General features: G+C 38.9%; 1 protein-coding gene across 1 annotated transcript; it reads left to right on the top strand.

Moving 5' to 3' along the window:
- The first annotated feature begins 2 nt into the window (after window positions 1-2).
- Window positions 3-5,186, top strand: Aos1 (SUMO1 activating enzyme subunit 1). Its single transcript, XM_089638595.1, has 5 exons — window positions 3-174; window positions 905-1,076; window positions 2,033-2,289; window positions 3,097-3,293; window positions 4,073-5,186. The coding sequence occupies exons 1-5, from the start codon at window positions 83-85 to the stop codon at window positions 4,375-4,377; spliced, it is 1,023 nt and encodes a 340-aa protein (XP_089494721.1). The 5' UTR covers window positions 3-82; the 3' UTR covers window positions 4,378-5,186.
- The last annotated feature ends 5,416 nt before the right edge of the window (window positions 5,187-10,602 follow it).

Consider the following 10,602-nt stretch of genomic DNA (forward strand, 5'->3'; position numbering starts at 1 on the left):
CACCGGCGTCCGGCGTGTTTTCGTTTTGGTTTGGCGTTTATTTGGTTTACGAAATTGAAACATTTTACTTTTCTATCTAAACATGGTGGAAAATAAACAAATAGAGCTTACAGAAGCGGAAGCTGAGCTTTATGACCGGCAGATTAGGTTATGGGGCCTGGATTCGCAGAAGCGGTAAGATACTTTAGAAATGATGCCGATAGGTTATATCAGTGAAGTTATAATGTCCTGTCAAAATCCCACTGTATAGCGAAATTACGTTGTAAAAAATCGTAATAGCTACCAATAATATCTTGCTTGACAATAGTTAATGATTCTTGACCGTTTTTTAATCTTATTATATGTTGATGTTCAAGTGTTATTATAATAGATAGGACATGTTCCAATGTTAGAGGTAATATTTTACTAACATATTTTGTGCATGTAAATATTTATTTCGGTAATTATTTACCTACGACTACCGTTTGAGAAAATATTCCGTACATGTTAGGTTAGGTTGGATTAGGTAGAATTAAATCACAAACCAGTCTATACAAACCTATCGTAGCCCACAAACTACTTGAAAACTGGGATATAACTCTAAAGGGGACGCGAGCAGGCGTTATTAAAGGGGCAATTTTTTGTAGTAGTAAAAACGGTAGTCGTAGGTAAATATTTACCTTTATTTCTTGTAGTAATTCTTGAAAAAAAGTATAATTTCCATAATCTGTGCCTAAAAGTACAGCGGTTAAGAAAATAATTACCGTTTCTTATTGTAATTAAGATGAATCGAATGTTGAATAGCCCTGAAAAATGAATGTTGTATAGTGTCGTTCTGGAGGCCCTGAGTGTGGTAGTCTTAAGTAAAATTTTACCGTTTCATTTATTATTTAAGACAATAATTATATTTGATTAATGGATTCAGGTTACGTGGTGCCCGGATCCTGTTGATTGGTCTGAAGGGATTTGGTGCGGAGGTTGCAAAGAACATTATCTTATCGGGAGTGAAGAGCGTCACACTCCTCGACAGCGAAGACCTCACTGCTGCAGATTCGTGCGCACAATTTCTAGCACCTCCAGACAAAATTGGAACAAATGTAAGTCCCCCCCCGTGTACAGGGTCACCCCATGGCTCAGGGCCGGCCCTAAGGAGGGTACGCAAAACGGACCTAAACCAGTGATTCCTGATCTTATTTGGGTCTGGTAACATTTTTTTTCAATAAAAAAATTACATCTCACTCATCCCCACTAGCTGTGACTATAAACAATAGATCTGGCTAGAAGATATTTTTAGAAAATTACAAAATAAATTTGAAGTTGAGTTCAGAAAGTATGTATTTTAATTTATGCAAAGAAATAATTAATTTTTTTTATTTATTTTCATGTAAATATTTTTTTTACAGTAGATATATTTTTTGGTGTTATTTCACCAGCCATGCTATAGTCCAAGCGATGACCGTAAAAATCCCATCCAATAGGCCACATGAACCAAATTAGTACTGGGCTTTAACCCCAAATAAGATTAGTTAAAAAAACGCATTCATCCAGATTTCGGCCCGGGAGGAGTCCTGGAAAGCGACAACTTCCGGTGTCATTTTTGGGATGAAAATATCCGACGTGCCACATTACCAAAACTAACTGCAAAAGCTGATTGCAAATTGGTTATGAAAAAAAAATTGTTCGGCCAACTTTTGTGTGGGGAGAAGTACCTAACAAATGACATTGTAGGTATCCTCCAGATGCGGCAAAATATCTCATCGGCCACACGAATGAAATCAATGTCAGAATGTAGATAAAAATTCCCTGTTTACGAATATGTCGTTCGGCCGAGGAGATCCTTGTGGTCTACGCGATTATTCGAGCGAAAAATACCTTTCTTCTAGCGACATTTCAAGAGATAAAATAACAGGTTGCTAATGTCTAAACCCTCATCTACCCGGGAGGAACTGAAACCCCATTTATTTGTTACAATGTATGTTTTTGTAACTTAATTTTATTTTTTGAACATTATTTATGTTGTTTGAAGAATTAATACATGAATATATAACACCAGAGAGCGGAGGCATCGCAGGAGCGTGCCCAGGCCCTGAACCCCATGGTGGCTGTCACCATCAACAAGACACCCGTGGCCCAACTACCTGACTCCTTCTTCACCAACTTCGAGGTGGTGTGCGCTACGGACTGCACTCAGCGCCAGCTCGTTAGGATTAACGGCATCTGTCGGACCGCCGGCGTCAAGTTCTTCTGCGGCCAGGTGTGGGGCATGTTCGGGTACATGTTCGCCGACTTGCAGATACATGAATACGCAGAGTGAGATTTATTTATTATTATTGTTTAATTCGCTGAGCTATTCCAGAATGAGAAGCTTCACTATCAAAGATGTGTTTCATACTTCTTGCTTTGTTCTTTTTGCTAGTCTTTATAGAAAAGTCGCAGATTACGTCGCTTGGACAAATACTCAGAATGCCAGAAGGCCGACTTCCACACCAAATCTCTTGTCCTATCCGTCGTTTTAGCGACCCACTAAAAATCTTCTGGAATGACTGTCTCCTAATTTTTTATTTTGATGAAAATGTATAGTACTCCAAGAGTTATTAACGACTTTAAAATTAATTTTTGAATCTCCAAAAATGAGCTTTTCAACTGGACATAGTTAAAATGTATGCAATATTGTCCCGTGAAGTCACGTGCAGTACAATTCATAATTCAAATGGCAGTGTGCAGTAAAGCTGAAGGGGTAAAATATTATCTACTAAATAAAATTAAATAATGTATTTGCTCCCCTTTTTGGATTACAATACTCAAAACAATATAATTTAAGTACAAACTAAATGTAACAAGCATTTATAAAGAGAATAGGTGAATGTGATAATTAGATAAGAACAAGATCATGCTGGAAAGAGATGAATGATACATTTGAATATTTGGTTGTAGGAGACAACCTTATTACAATATTTTCCGTGGAAGGACAGATGATCTTGGATGAACGGAGGCCGCTGAAGCAGCCCATGAAAGGGACTCCTGGAGATGGGGTTGCCTTGTCGAAACGATGGGTCTCCGACCCGAAGAAGAAAAATATGATGATTATAAAATATTTTCTTTGTGTTTGTCCTGTAGGGATGTGGTGCACTACAGGGCGGCCAAGCACAAGGCAGATGGAGGCAAGGCGGGCAACAAGGGCGAGGCCGTAACCACTACAGTGCGGCGCACGGCCACCTTCGTGCCGCTGGAGGCCGCTCTCGACGTTGACTGGGCCGATAAGCAATACGCCGCGCGCCTCAAGAAAGGGGACCCCTCATACTTTGTAACCAAAGGTGAACTTTATTGATTTAAAAAATCCACTATTCAGAGTCGAAATTCGGATTTAACCGTGTATGATGTTTAGTTTTTAATAGCCAGGTACTATTGCCAATCTTCCTTTTACTCATCTCCTTGCCCTCCCCACTACCTTCAGCCTCACAACATACCTCAATTGGGGGTACCATAGATCCATTGGCTTCACACGGTTGGGAGCAGTTGGGCCCTTATGGCAGCCTAGTCCTCAATTGCTATAGACACTTTGAGAAATTGACATTGCAGTGTTTGGAACCCTGTAACTCAGAATAAGGTAATGTTGAGTTACAACCTTGTCAAACCAAAGTGACACTATGTTGTGTTCATAAATATGTTGCATTGGTTTATGAGTTACATTTCGAACATCATATGACGTTTTTGCATCCAGTTGTGTACTGCAGTGTACCCACATCGGACCTGTTTTATTTTATTTTTTTGTGAACGACATTTGTTATATTTTCAAAGACGTTGATATACTAATGTTTCCAGATGATCTGATACTTTTTAAGTAATTCAAAGCGTGGAATGACTGTTATACTCTCTCAGCAAACTTGTTAAAATTATTTGAGCGGTGTAGTGATAACAAGCTATACCTTAATATTAATAAATGCGTACTATGTGCGAAGGCCCTGTGAAAAATAATTTCCCTGAGGGCCCATGTCATCTTTGGGGATGCTGAAATTGTGGAAGCCATCCCGTTGGCATCAGGCAGTTGGGTATCAATATTGTAATCATTGAAATTGTGATTTTTTTATTTCAGCTCTCCTGCGCTTCCGTTCGGAAAAGAATCGCGATCCCGCACCAGAGAGCCGCGAAAAGGACATCGCCGCCCTGCTGGACCTTCGCACCTCCATAATGGAAGACTGCGGGGTGCCGTGCGAGCTGGTCCCTGACTCGGCGCTGAACAACGTGTTCGCCGAGGTGTCCCCTGCCTGCGCCATCGTGGGCGGAGTCCTCGGCCAGGAGATCATCAAGGCCGTCAGCCAGAGGGAGCCACCACACAACAACATGTTCTTCTTCAATCCAGAGAAATGCGTCGGCTTCATCGAGATGTACGGCAACTAATGGAAGTGAAGCAGTTTTAATGGAATTTGCTAGGGATACAACTGACAACTTGGTTTTCTGGGGGCTAAATGGGGCTGCTGTATCTAAAGCAGGTTAAATCATATCTATATACGTTCATTAACGCCGCGTTAATGCAAAAGATACAGAATCACCCCCTTGATAGTATTAAAATACTTTAAGCAGGCTAAAACAAGTCTCCCGGTATGAGAAAATGGATTTTCTTTTAATCCACTGTATCTTTGAAAACAATGCAAATATTCAAACAAGGCTCCAGGTATTAGAAAATGGTTTTGTTCTAATACTGTATCTTAGTAATATCACACCCAACTATTAAAGTATAATCTGAAATTAATAGTGACGTTAACCTTTCCGTACCTGAAGGTAAAAATTAGGTGTCCCCATGACAGCATGTAGCGACTCTGTTTCTTAATATTCCTTTAGCCCTTTGCAGTAACACTCGGGTATTAGTTACCAATTTTAACTGGACATCGCCCATTTTATATCATTAAGTAAATGCAAAACAGTAAAAGAGAGTATGAAATTGAGCATAACTCAAATATATTGTGGGCATATTGGCAAAAAACCTTAAGTCAGAAATTTGACTTAATAATTAAGTATTATGAAGTTATTTACACTGTAAAAACTGGCAGAACACGCTAAGTCTAACAGTTTTTTTAACAACAGTATATATTTGTCCAAAACTTCCCTTTTTTAAGTTTGGCTAAATAAAATTTCAGCCGAACCCCAACTGAAAACTTACAGCCTAAGCCAAAAGGGAGAAAGTGGATAATCACCGCATTGAAGAAGCTCGAGAAGAAGTTGTAGTTGTACAAGATACTCTTTTAGCTTGGGACTGACTACATATAATGTCTACTACTTGGCATGCCACCTGCTGTTGAGTTTTGGCAGCCACCTCTGGTCTGGAGCCCCTAGATACCTGGCAATCAATCTTACCGGATGGATCGCATTCTTTTGAAAAATAAGCATATGATGGGAATAATTAAGTTAAAATAAAAGTTTTTTTTAATGTACCACTATAACCAAGTTAAATAGTATTATCATAATAATTCTTAGCAAATTCTGTTAGAACTTATATTTATCATAATTATATTATATTTATAAGAAACCTACAATTTCAGAAGTGTAATGCTTTATTCTGAATGTGTATTTAAAATGTAGTTTTGTAATCTCGTAACATAATAAAACCTTTAAATGAAAATGTGTTCTTTCTACCTTCTCATTATTGCTAAATTAATAGTATACTAACCAATTTCGTTTTAGAGAGAAACTAGGCGCGCACAACGCTATTGCAGAACTAACGTCATCTAATTAACGAAACTTATGGACGTTTAAATTTTATTTGATCATCTCGACACTTGAAAGCATATTGACAAGTGTGAACCTTCTTTCAACAAAGTTGATCAAATTTTTTATGTAGTTGGAAATTTTGTTGTTCAATAAAAGTTGAGCAACTCAAATTGAAACGTTTGACCCGCTAATAGTATAAATTATACTTTTACTATTAGCGGGTTTAGTTTCTATGCTTAGCTGAACTGTCCCAGCAACAATCTTTCGTATTTATTTAATGATAAATTGAAGATGTCCACTTACACAGCACAATTATTTCCATTCATTAGTATTCTATGAGGAGTACATATAGTAGTTAGTCCCAGAATTTGTGCGCTGAAATAAATAAAATTCTGTAATTTAAATTTACAACCATGGATGAACAAAATAATATCCTGACGAAATGGTTTTGTTAGATTGTTGTAATAAACATTCTTTGTTTTATTATTTTTAAATAAAATAGAAAATCAAAATGTTCAAAATCTTAAATCTCCGGAATTTCTCTACTGATTGCTTTGAAATTTTGACACAATGTTGCATTAGAATACGCATGTAAATATTATATGATGTCACCTGTGACAGGTAAAAACATGCTTTTTTTGAAAAACAGTTATCTGTTGGATAAAAAGGTTTTTTTTTTAAACAGCACCATCTGTTGGACGTCAAAGCACAACACGCTATTGCTTTTCTATCTATTTTCGCTATTGCGTGGTACAGCTAGTATTATAAAACAAGCAGTGGCGGCCGGTGGTCAAAATATATGAACAAAATATATGACTACGCCATTGCTCAAAATTCGCTAGATTTCGTACCTTTTTCTGAAAAACTCCCTTTCTCCCTTTAAAATTCAAAACCCCCAGATCTGAGGTCTTCTTCCTAGACATAGCATCACTGCCAGACAATGCTTTGCAACTAATCACTCATATCATAATAACATTTTGTAACTTATATCGAAGAGAGCTATGATGATGATAGTTGTAAAAGTTGATGGCAATCTGTCTCCCGCACCCGGTGCTCCGTGAATGTTGGGCACTGGGTGTGCTGTTGTCTCTGCTCGCTTCTGGCGTTTGGCGGTTTCCTAGCAGGGTCGGCTGGTCTTGTAGAGGTAAACACCAGAAGATTTGGAGCAGAAGACTAGGCAAGATGAGGCAGGTGAAGGGCAGGAGTCACATGTAGAAAGTAGTAAAACACTGGTTTTGTGGGTAAAGATGAACTGATTTATTTTTATTTTTGTCGCTGCTTATATCCTATACGGTCGACTTTCAGCCGACATTTGGCTGTCGACCGAAAAGGGGTGGGGATTTTACCCGCGCTACATGAGAGTACATAAGCCACCGCAAAATGTTTCTTATTCATTTTGTCGGTGGGTTTGCTGAAGGCGGACGCTTAAAATTGAGACTTTGCAAAGATTTTGCAAGCTCGCCTGTATTACAATTACATAGTAGTTATAACAATTTGTATCTTGACAACTATATTATTAGTTTGTCAAGATACGACAAAAAATAAGAAATGTATGTATAATAAAATTGTAAATATGATCTTGAATCGATCAAATATGTAAAAAGGTAATGACAGTATTTTTCCGAGGTTCCTAGTAACATAGCGCTCCGAAAGAGGGAAGATTCACTATGCTACGAGGTTCCTGGATTTTTGTAGAGACAAATATGTAAATTAATTATAAAAAAATGTTTACATTAAAATCGTTAAAAAAGGCATTTTTAAATATCTCATCAGTGGTAGCATATCGCAAATAGTTTTTATTTGACTACCGCTGAGGAGATGTACAAGTTAAAACAGGTATTATTAACATATTTGTAAATTATAATTAGTTAGTGAAATTTGCATACAAAAAACTGAACAATGTACCGCTCGGCCGGGGTACGTGCGCGATGCGGTATCGATACTTTTCGGAGTCAGAAATTTTGGCCGAGATGAATGCATTACAACAAATCAACACATAATGCCTTACCATAGCACACCAAGAGGAACTGCGACTTTCAAGCGCAGTAAGCCCCTGCCTATCAGGCGCTAACCAGCCGAAGACCTATGACTACAACCGCTCTTGGGAAGAGCTCAAGAGTCCCGCCCGTAATCATGACCATAGGGTCAATGACGCACGGCGACATTACGGAAGAAGTGCAGAGGCACATTGGAAGTGCCCACTTCAACTTCCGGTATGCCAAAGGAGGCAAAATCAGCGTTGTGGTGAGCTCAGTAGAAGCCCACAAAAAACTGACAGCAGCCCTACGTGGAGAGGAGAAGCCTTTCCACACCTTCACCACAGAAGCGGAAAAATTAAAGAAGACCGTCATCAGGGGACTCCCGAAGTTGTCACCAGGTGACATAATGGAAGACCTTGAGAATCAAGGCTTCCCGGCAAGGACTGTCGTCAATATGACCACCACGGGAACAGAATACCCGCTTTACCTGGCCCACTTTGGCCAGGAAACAAACATGGGCCACCTGAGAGCCGCAGTGGTCTACCTGTGCCACTGTAGGATTACTATGAGGAAGTACAGAAGCAACCACCTCCAACACGGAACACAGTGCCACAGATGCCAAAATTTCGGATACGGGTCCAGAAATTGCGCACACGTCGCCCGCTGCGTCAAATGCGAAGGAAGTCACGCCACACCGTGCCTCAAAGTGAGTGCCCCAAAACCAATCGAGAAGAGCCGGCCGTCTGCTGCAATTGCGGCGGAGCCCATCCCGCAAACTACGGCAAATGCCCCAACAGGGTGGCATACGTAGCTGCTCTCCGGCGCAGACAGGAGCAATCCAACGCCCAGAGGCGCAAAGAGGCAGAGCCCCGTGCACAGAGACTCGCGGCCTGAGTAGACGGCCGGTCCTGGGCAGACGTAGCGGGCCGAAGCAACCACCAGCAACAGGCTCCTGAACAACAGGAACCACGAAGAGCCACACCGGAACAACGCCAAACACCGGATCCTCTGATGACGAGGACATAATGATCCTACTGCAAGGCATCATCAGGGTACGAGAACAACTGGCCTCCTGCTCATCCAAAGCAGAAAAACTGATCATCCTAATGGAGCTTCTCAAGGAGACCTCACCGTGAAGCTCCATGAGAAAAAATGACAGCGACGGCGAAGAAATAGTATCCTTTTTGGTATAAAAAAATGTTTTTTCTCCCACAGGATTTCTCTCCCAAACTTTTTTGCAGGACCACCGGAGCGAAAAGGACGCAGCCAAATTATGAAAAAATGAAATACTTAAATTCAGTAAATCACAAAGTAAAACAGCGTAAAAAGTTCAGAACTTATTGTTTTTCTTTTTCTTGTCATTTGTATGAGGTTTTTTATCCAGTTAAGAATTTTTACTCATAAAACTTATTAATGTAACATAAATTCAGTCAATTAAATACAACCATCAGATGGTAATAGTAATGAGGCTAATCAGCCGCAGTACTAGTTAGTTAGAAACATGAAGGGTATTGTTATAAGCCCTAGCTAGTTAGAGGATTACGAAAGAATCCATAAAATCAAAAAAAAAAAAAAAATTCGGCCGATACGGGCTATGAATGAGCAGTGGCGGGAGTGAGGAATTTACCAGTGGCGTGGAGTTGGCACATTTTATAAAAGTTAACATATTTTTTGAAATGGAAAAATATGGCCAACAACGTCCATTACAAACATTGATGATGATTTATAACTTCAACTTAAACACAGAGCGCTACATGGAACTAACACAACTTTGCTGAATTAACCTTTTTTTATAATAATTAAATTTTCATGGTTCAATCAAAATTTTACGTAATCAAGAGCATTATATTTGCAAGGATTTAACGAAATCATTTCACCGACTAGCATTTTTTGGCATCTTGAAAAACGACAGGAGTATTTTTGTTGTTTATTCGTAAACTGAACCCACTTTAAAGCTCAAGACACCGTCACCAAATACGAAATAAATTCAATTTGCCACCATTGAAAGGAATGTCAAAGTCAACATGCTACACATAGATATATGATGCTACACTAGTTCCCTCTAGCGGCTAGAGTTATTTGATATTGCCACTATCTTATTGAAGTTGAACGTATTATTAATATTATAGGGTATTTGGTCAATGTTCAATATGCTACACTAGCTTTCTTTAGCTGCTGGAGTGGTTGATATTGTCACTATTTCACTTACCAAATCGAATTATCAAATACTCTATAAAATATAACAGTAATCAGCAGAGGGTGCTGAACATAAATAAACCACTCTCGTGCTGAATATCGTGTGATGAAAATGCCCTATTCTGAGTTAAGGTAGTTCTGAATCGTTGTTGTGATGAATTGTCATGTAAGGAATTATCATGTGATGAATAAATTTGTTCTGAAAATTCATGTGACGCGTTCTCATTACTATGAGTTATGGAACCATATTTTATATTATATCTCTAGTGGATTTATTTCACTTTGTCGAAAACAAAATAATATTTTTACAGACTAAATTAAATATAGTGACAGCGAACCATTTTTCATTCGATGTTGAATTTCTATCCCATTTTTAATATTAGTGTGTGGTTTATTTATGGTGTGGAAACACTTGTACAGTACATTAGTGAGTGGTTTTTATTATTTATTGTACAGTACCAGGGGCATTTAACTAAGCTTTGGCCTCGAAACTCATTTGAAACCGCCCCGCCCACCTCAAAATTCTTATAGAAAACGAATAATATGGCTAAAAGCTCAGATCTCATTGGTGAGAACAGAAGGATTGGTTTGATCTCTCGCTCTCTACCATAATGACTCGTGTAACAGAAAGAGATGACGGAATTTTGACGTTTGACAGTTCATTCAAACAAAATGACAGTGGTTTATTTATACACGCGGGTTGTCATTTTCTGCCGAAATACTATAATTTCCGTCGAAAATA

This window comes from Hesperophylax consimilis, chromosome 13 (genome assembly GCF_061612785.1).
Source record: "Hesperophylax consimilis isolate HC1 chromosome 13, BYU_Hcon_1.0, whole genome shotgun sequence".
Taxonomy (NCBI): Eukaryota; Metazoa; Arthropoda; class Insecta; order Trichoptera; family Limnephilidae; genus Hesperophylax; species Hesperophylax consimilis.

Excerpts from the sequence above, each read along its gene's own strand:
- Aos1 (XM_089638595.1), top strand. The coding sequence starts at position 83 with ATGGTGGAAAATAAACAAATAGAGCTTACAGAAGCGGAAGCTGAGCTT. Across the intron at positions 2,290-3,096 it reads CAGATACATGAATACGCAGA|GGATGTGGTGCACTACAGGG; the intron begins GTGAGATTTATT and ends TTTGTCCTGTAG. Across the intron at positions 3,294-4,072 it reads CTCATACTTTGTAACCAAAG|CTCTCCTGCGCTTCCGTTCG; the intron begins GTGAACTTTATT and ends TTTTTATTTCAG.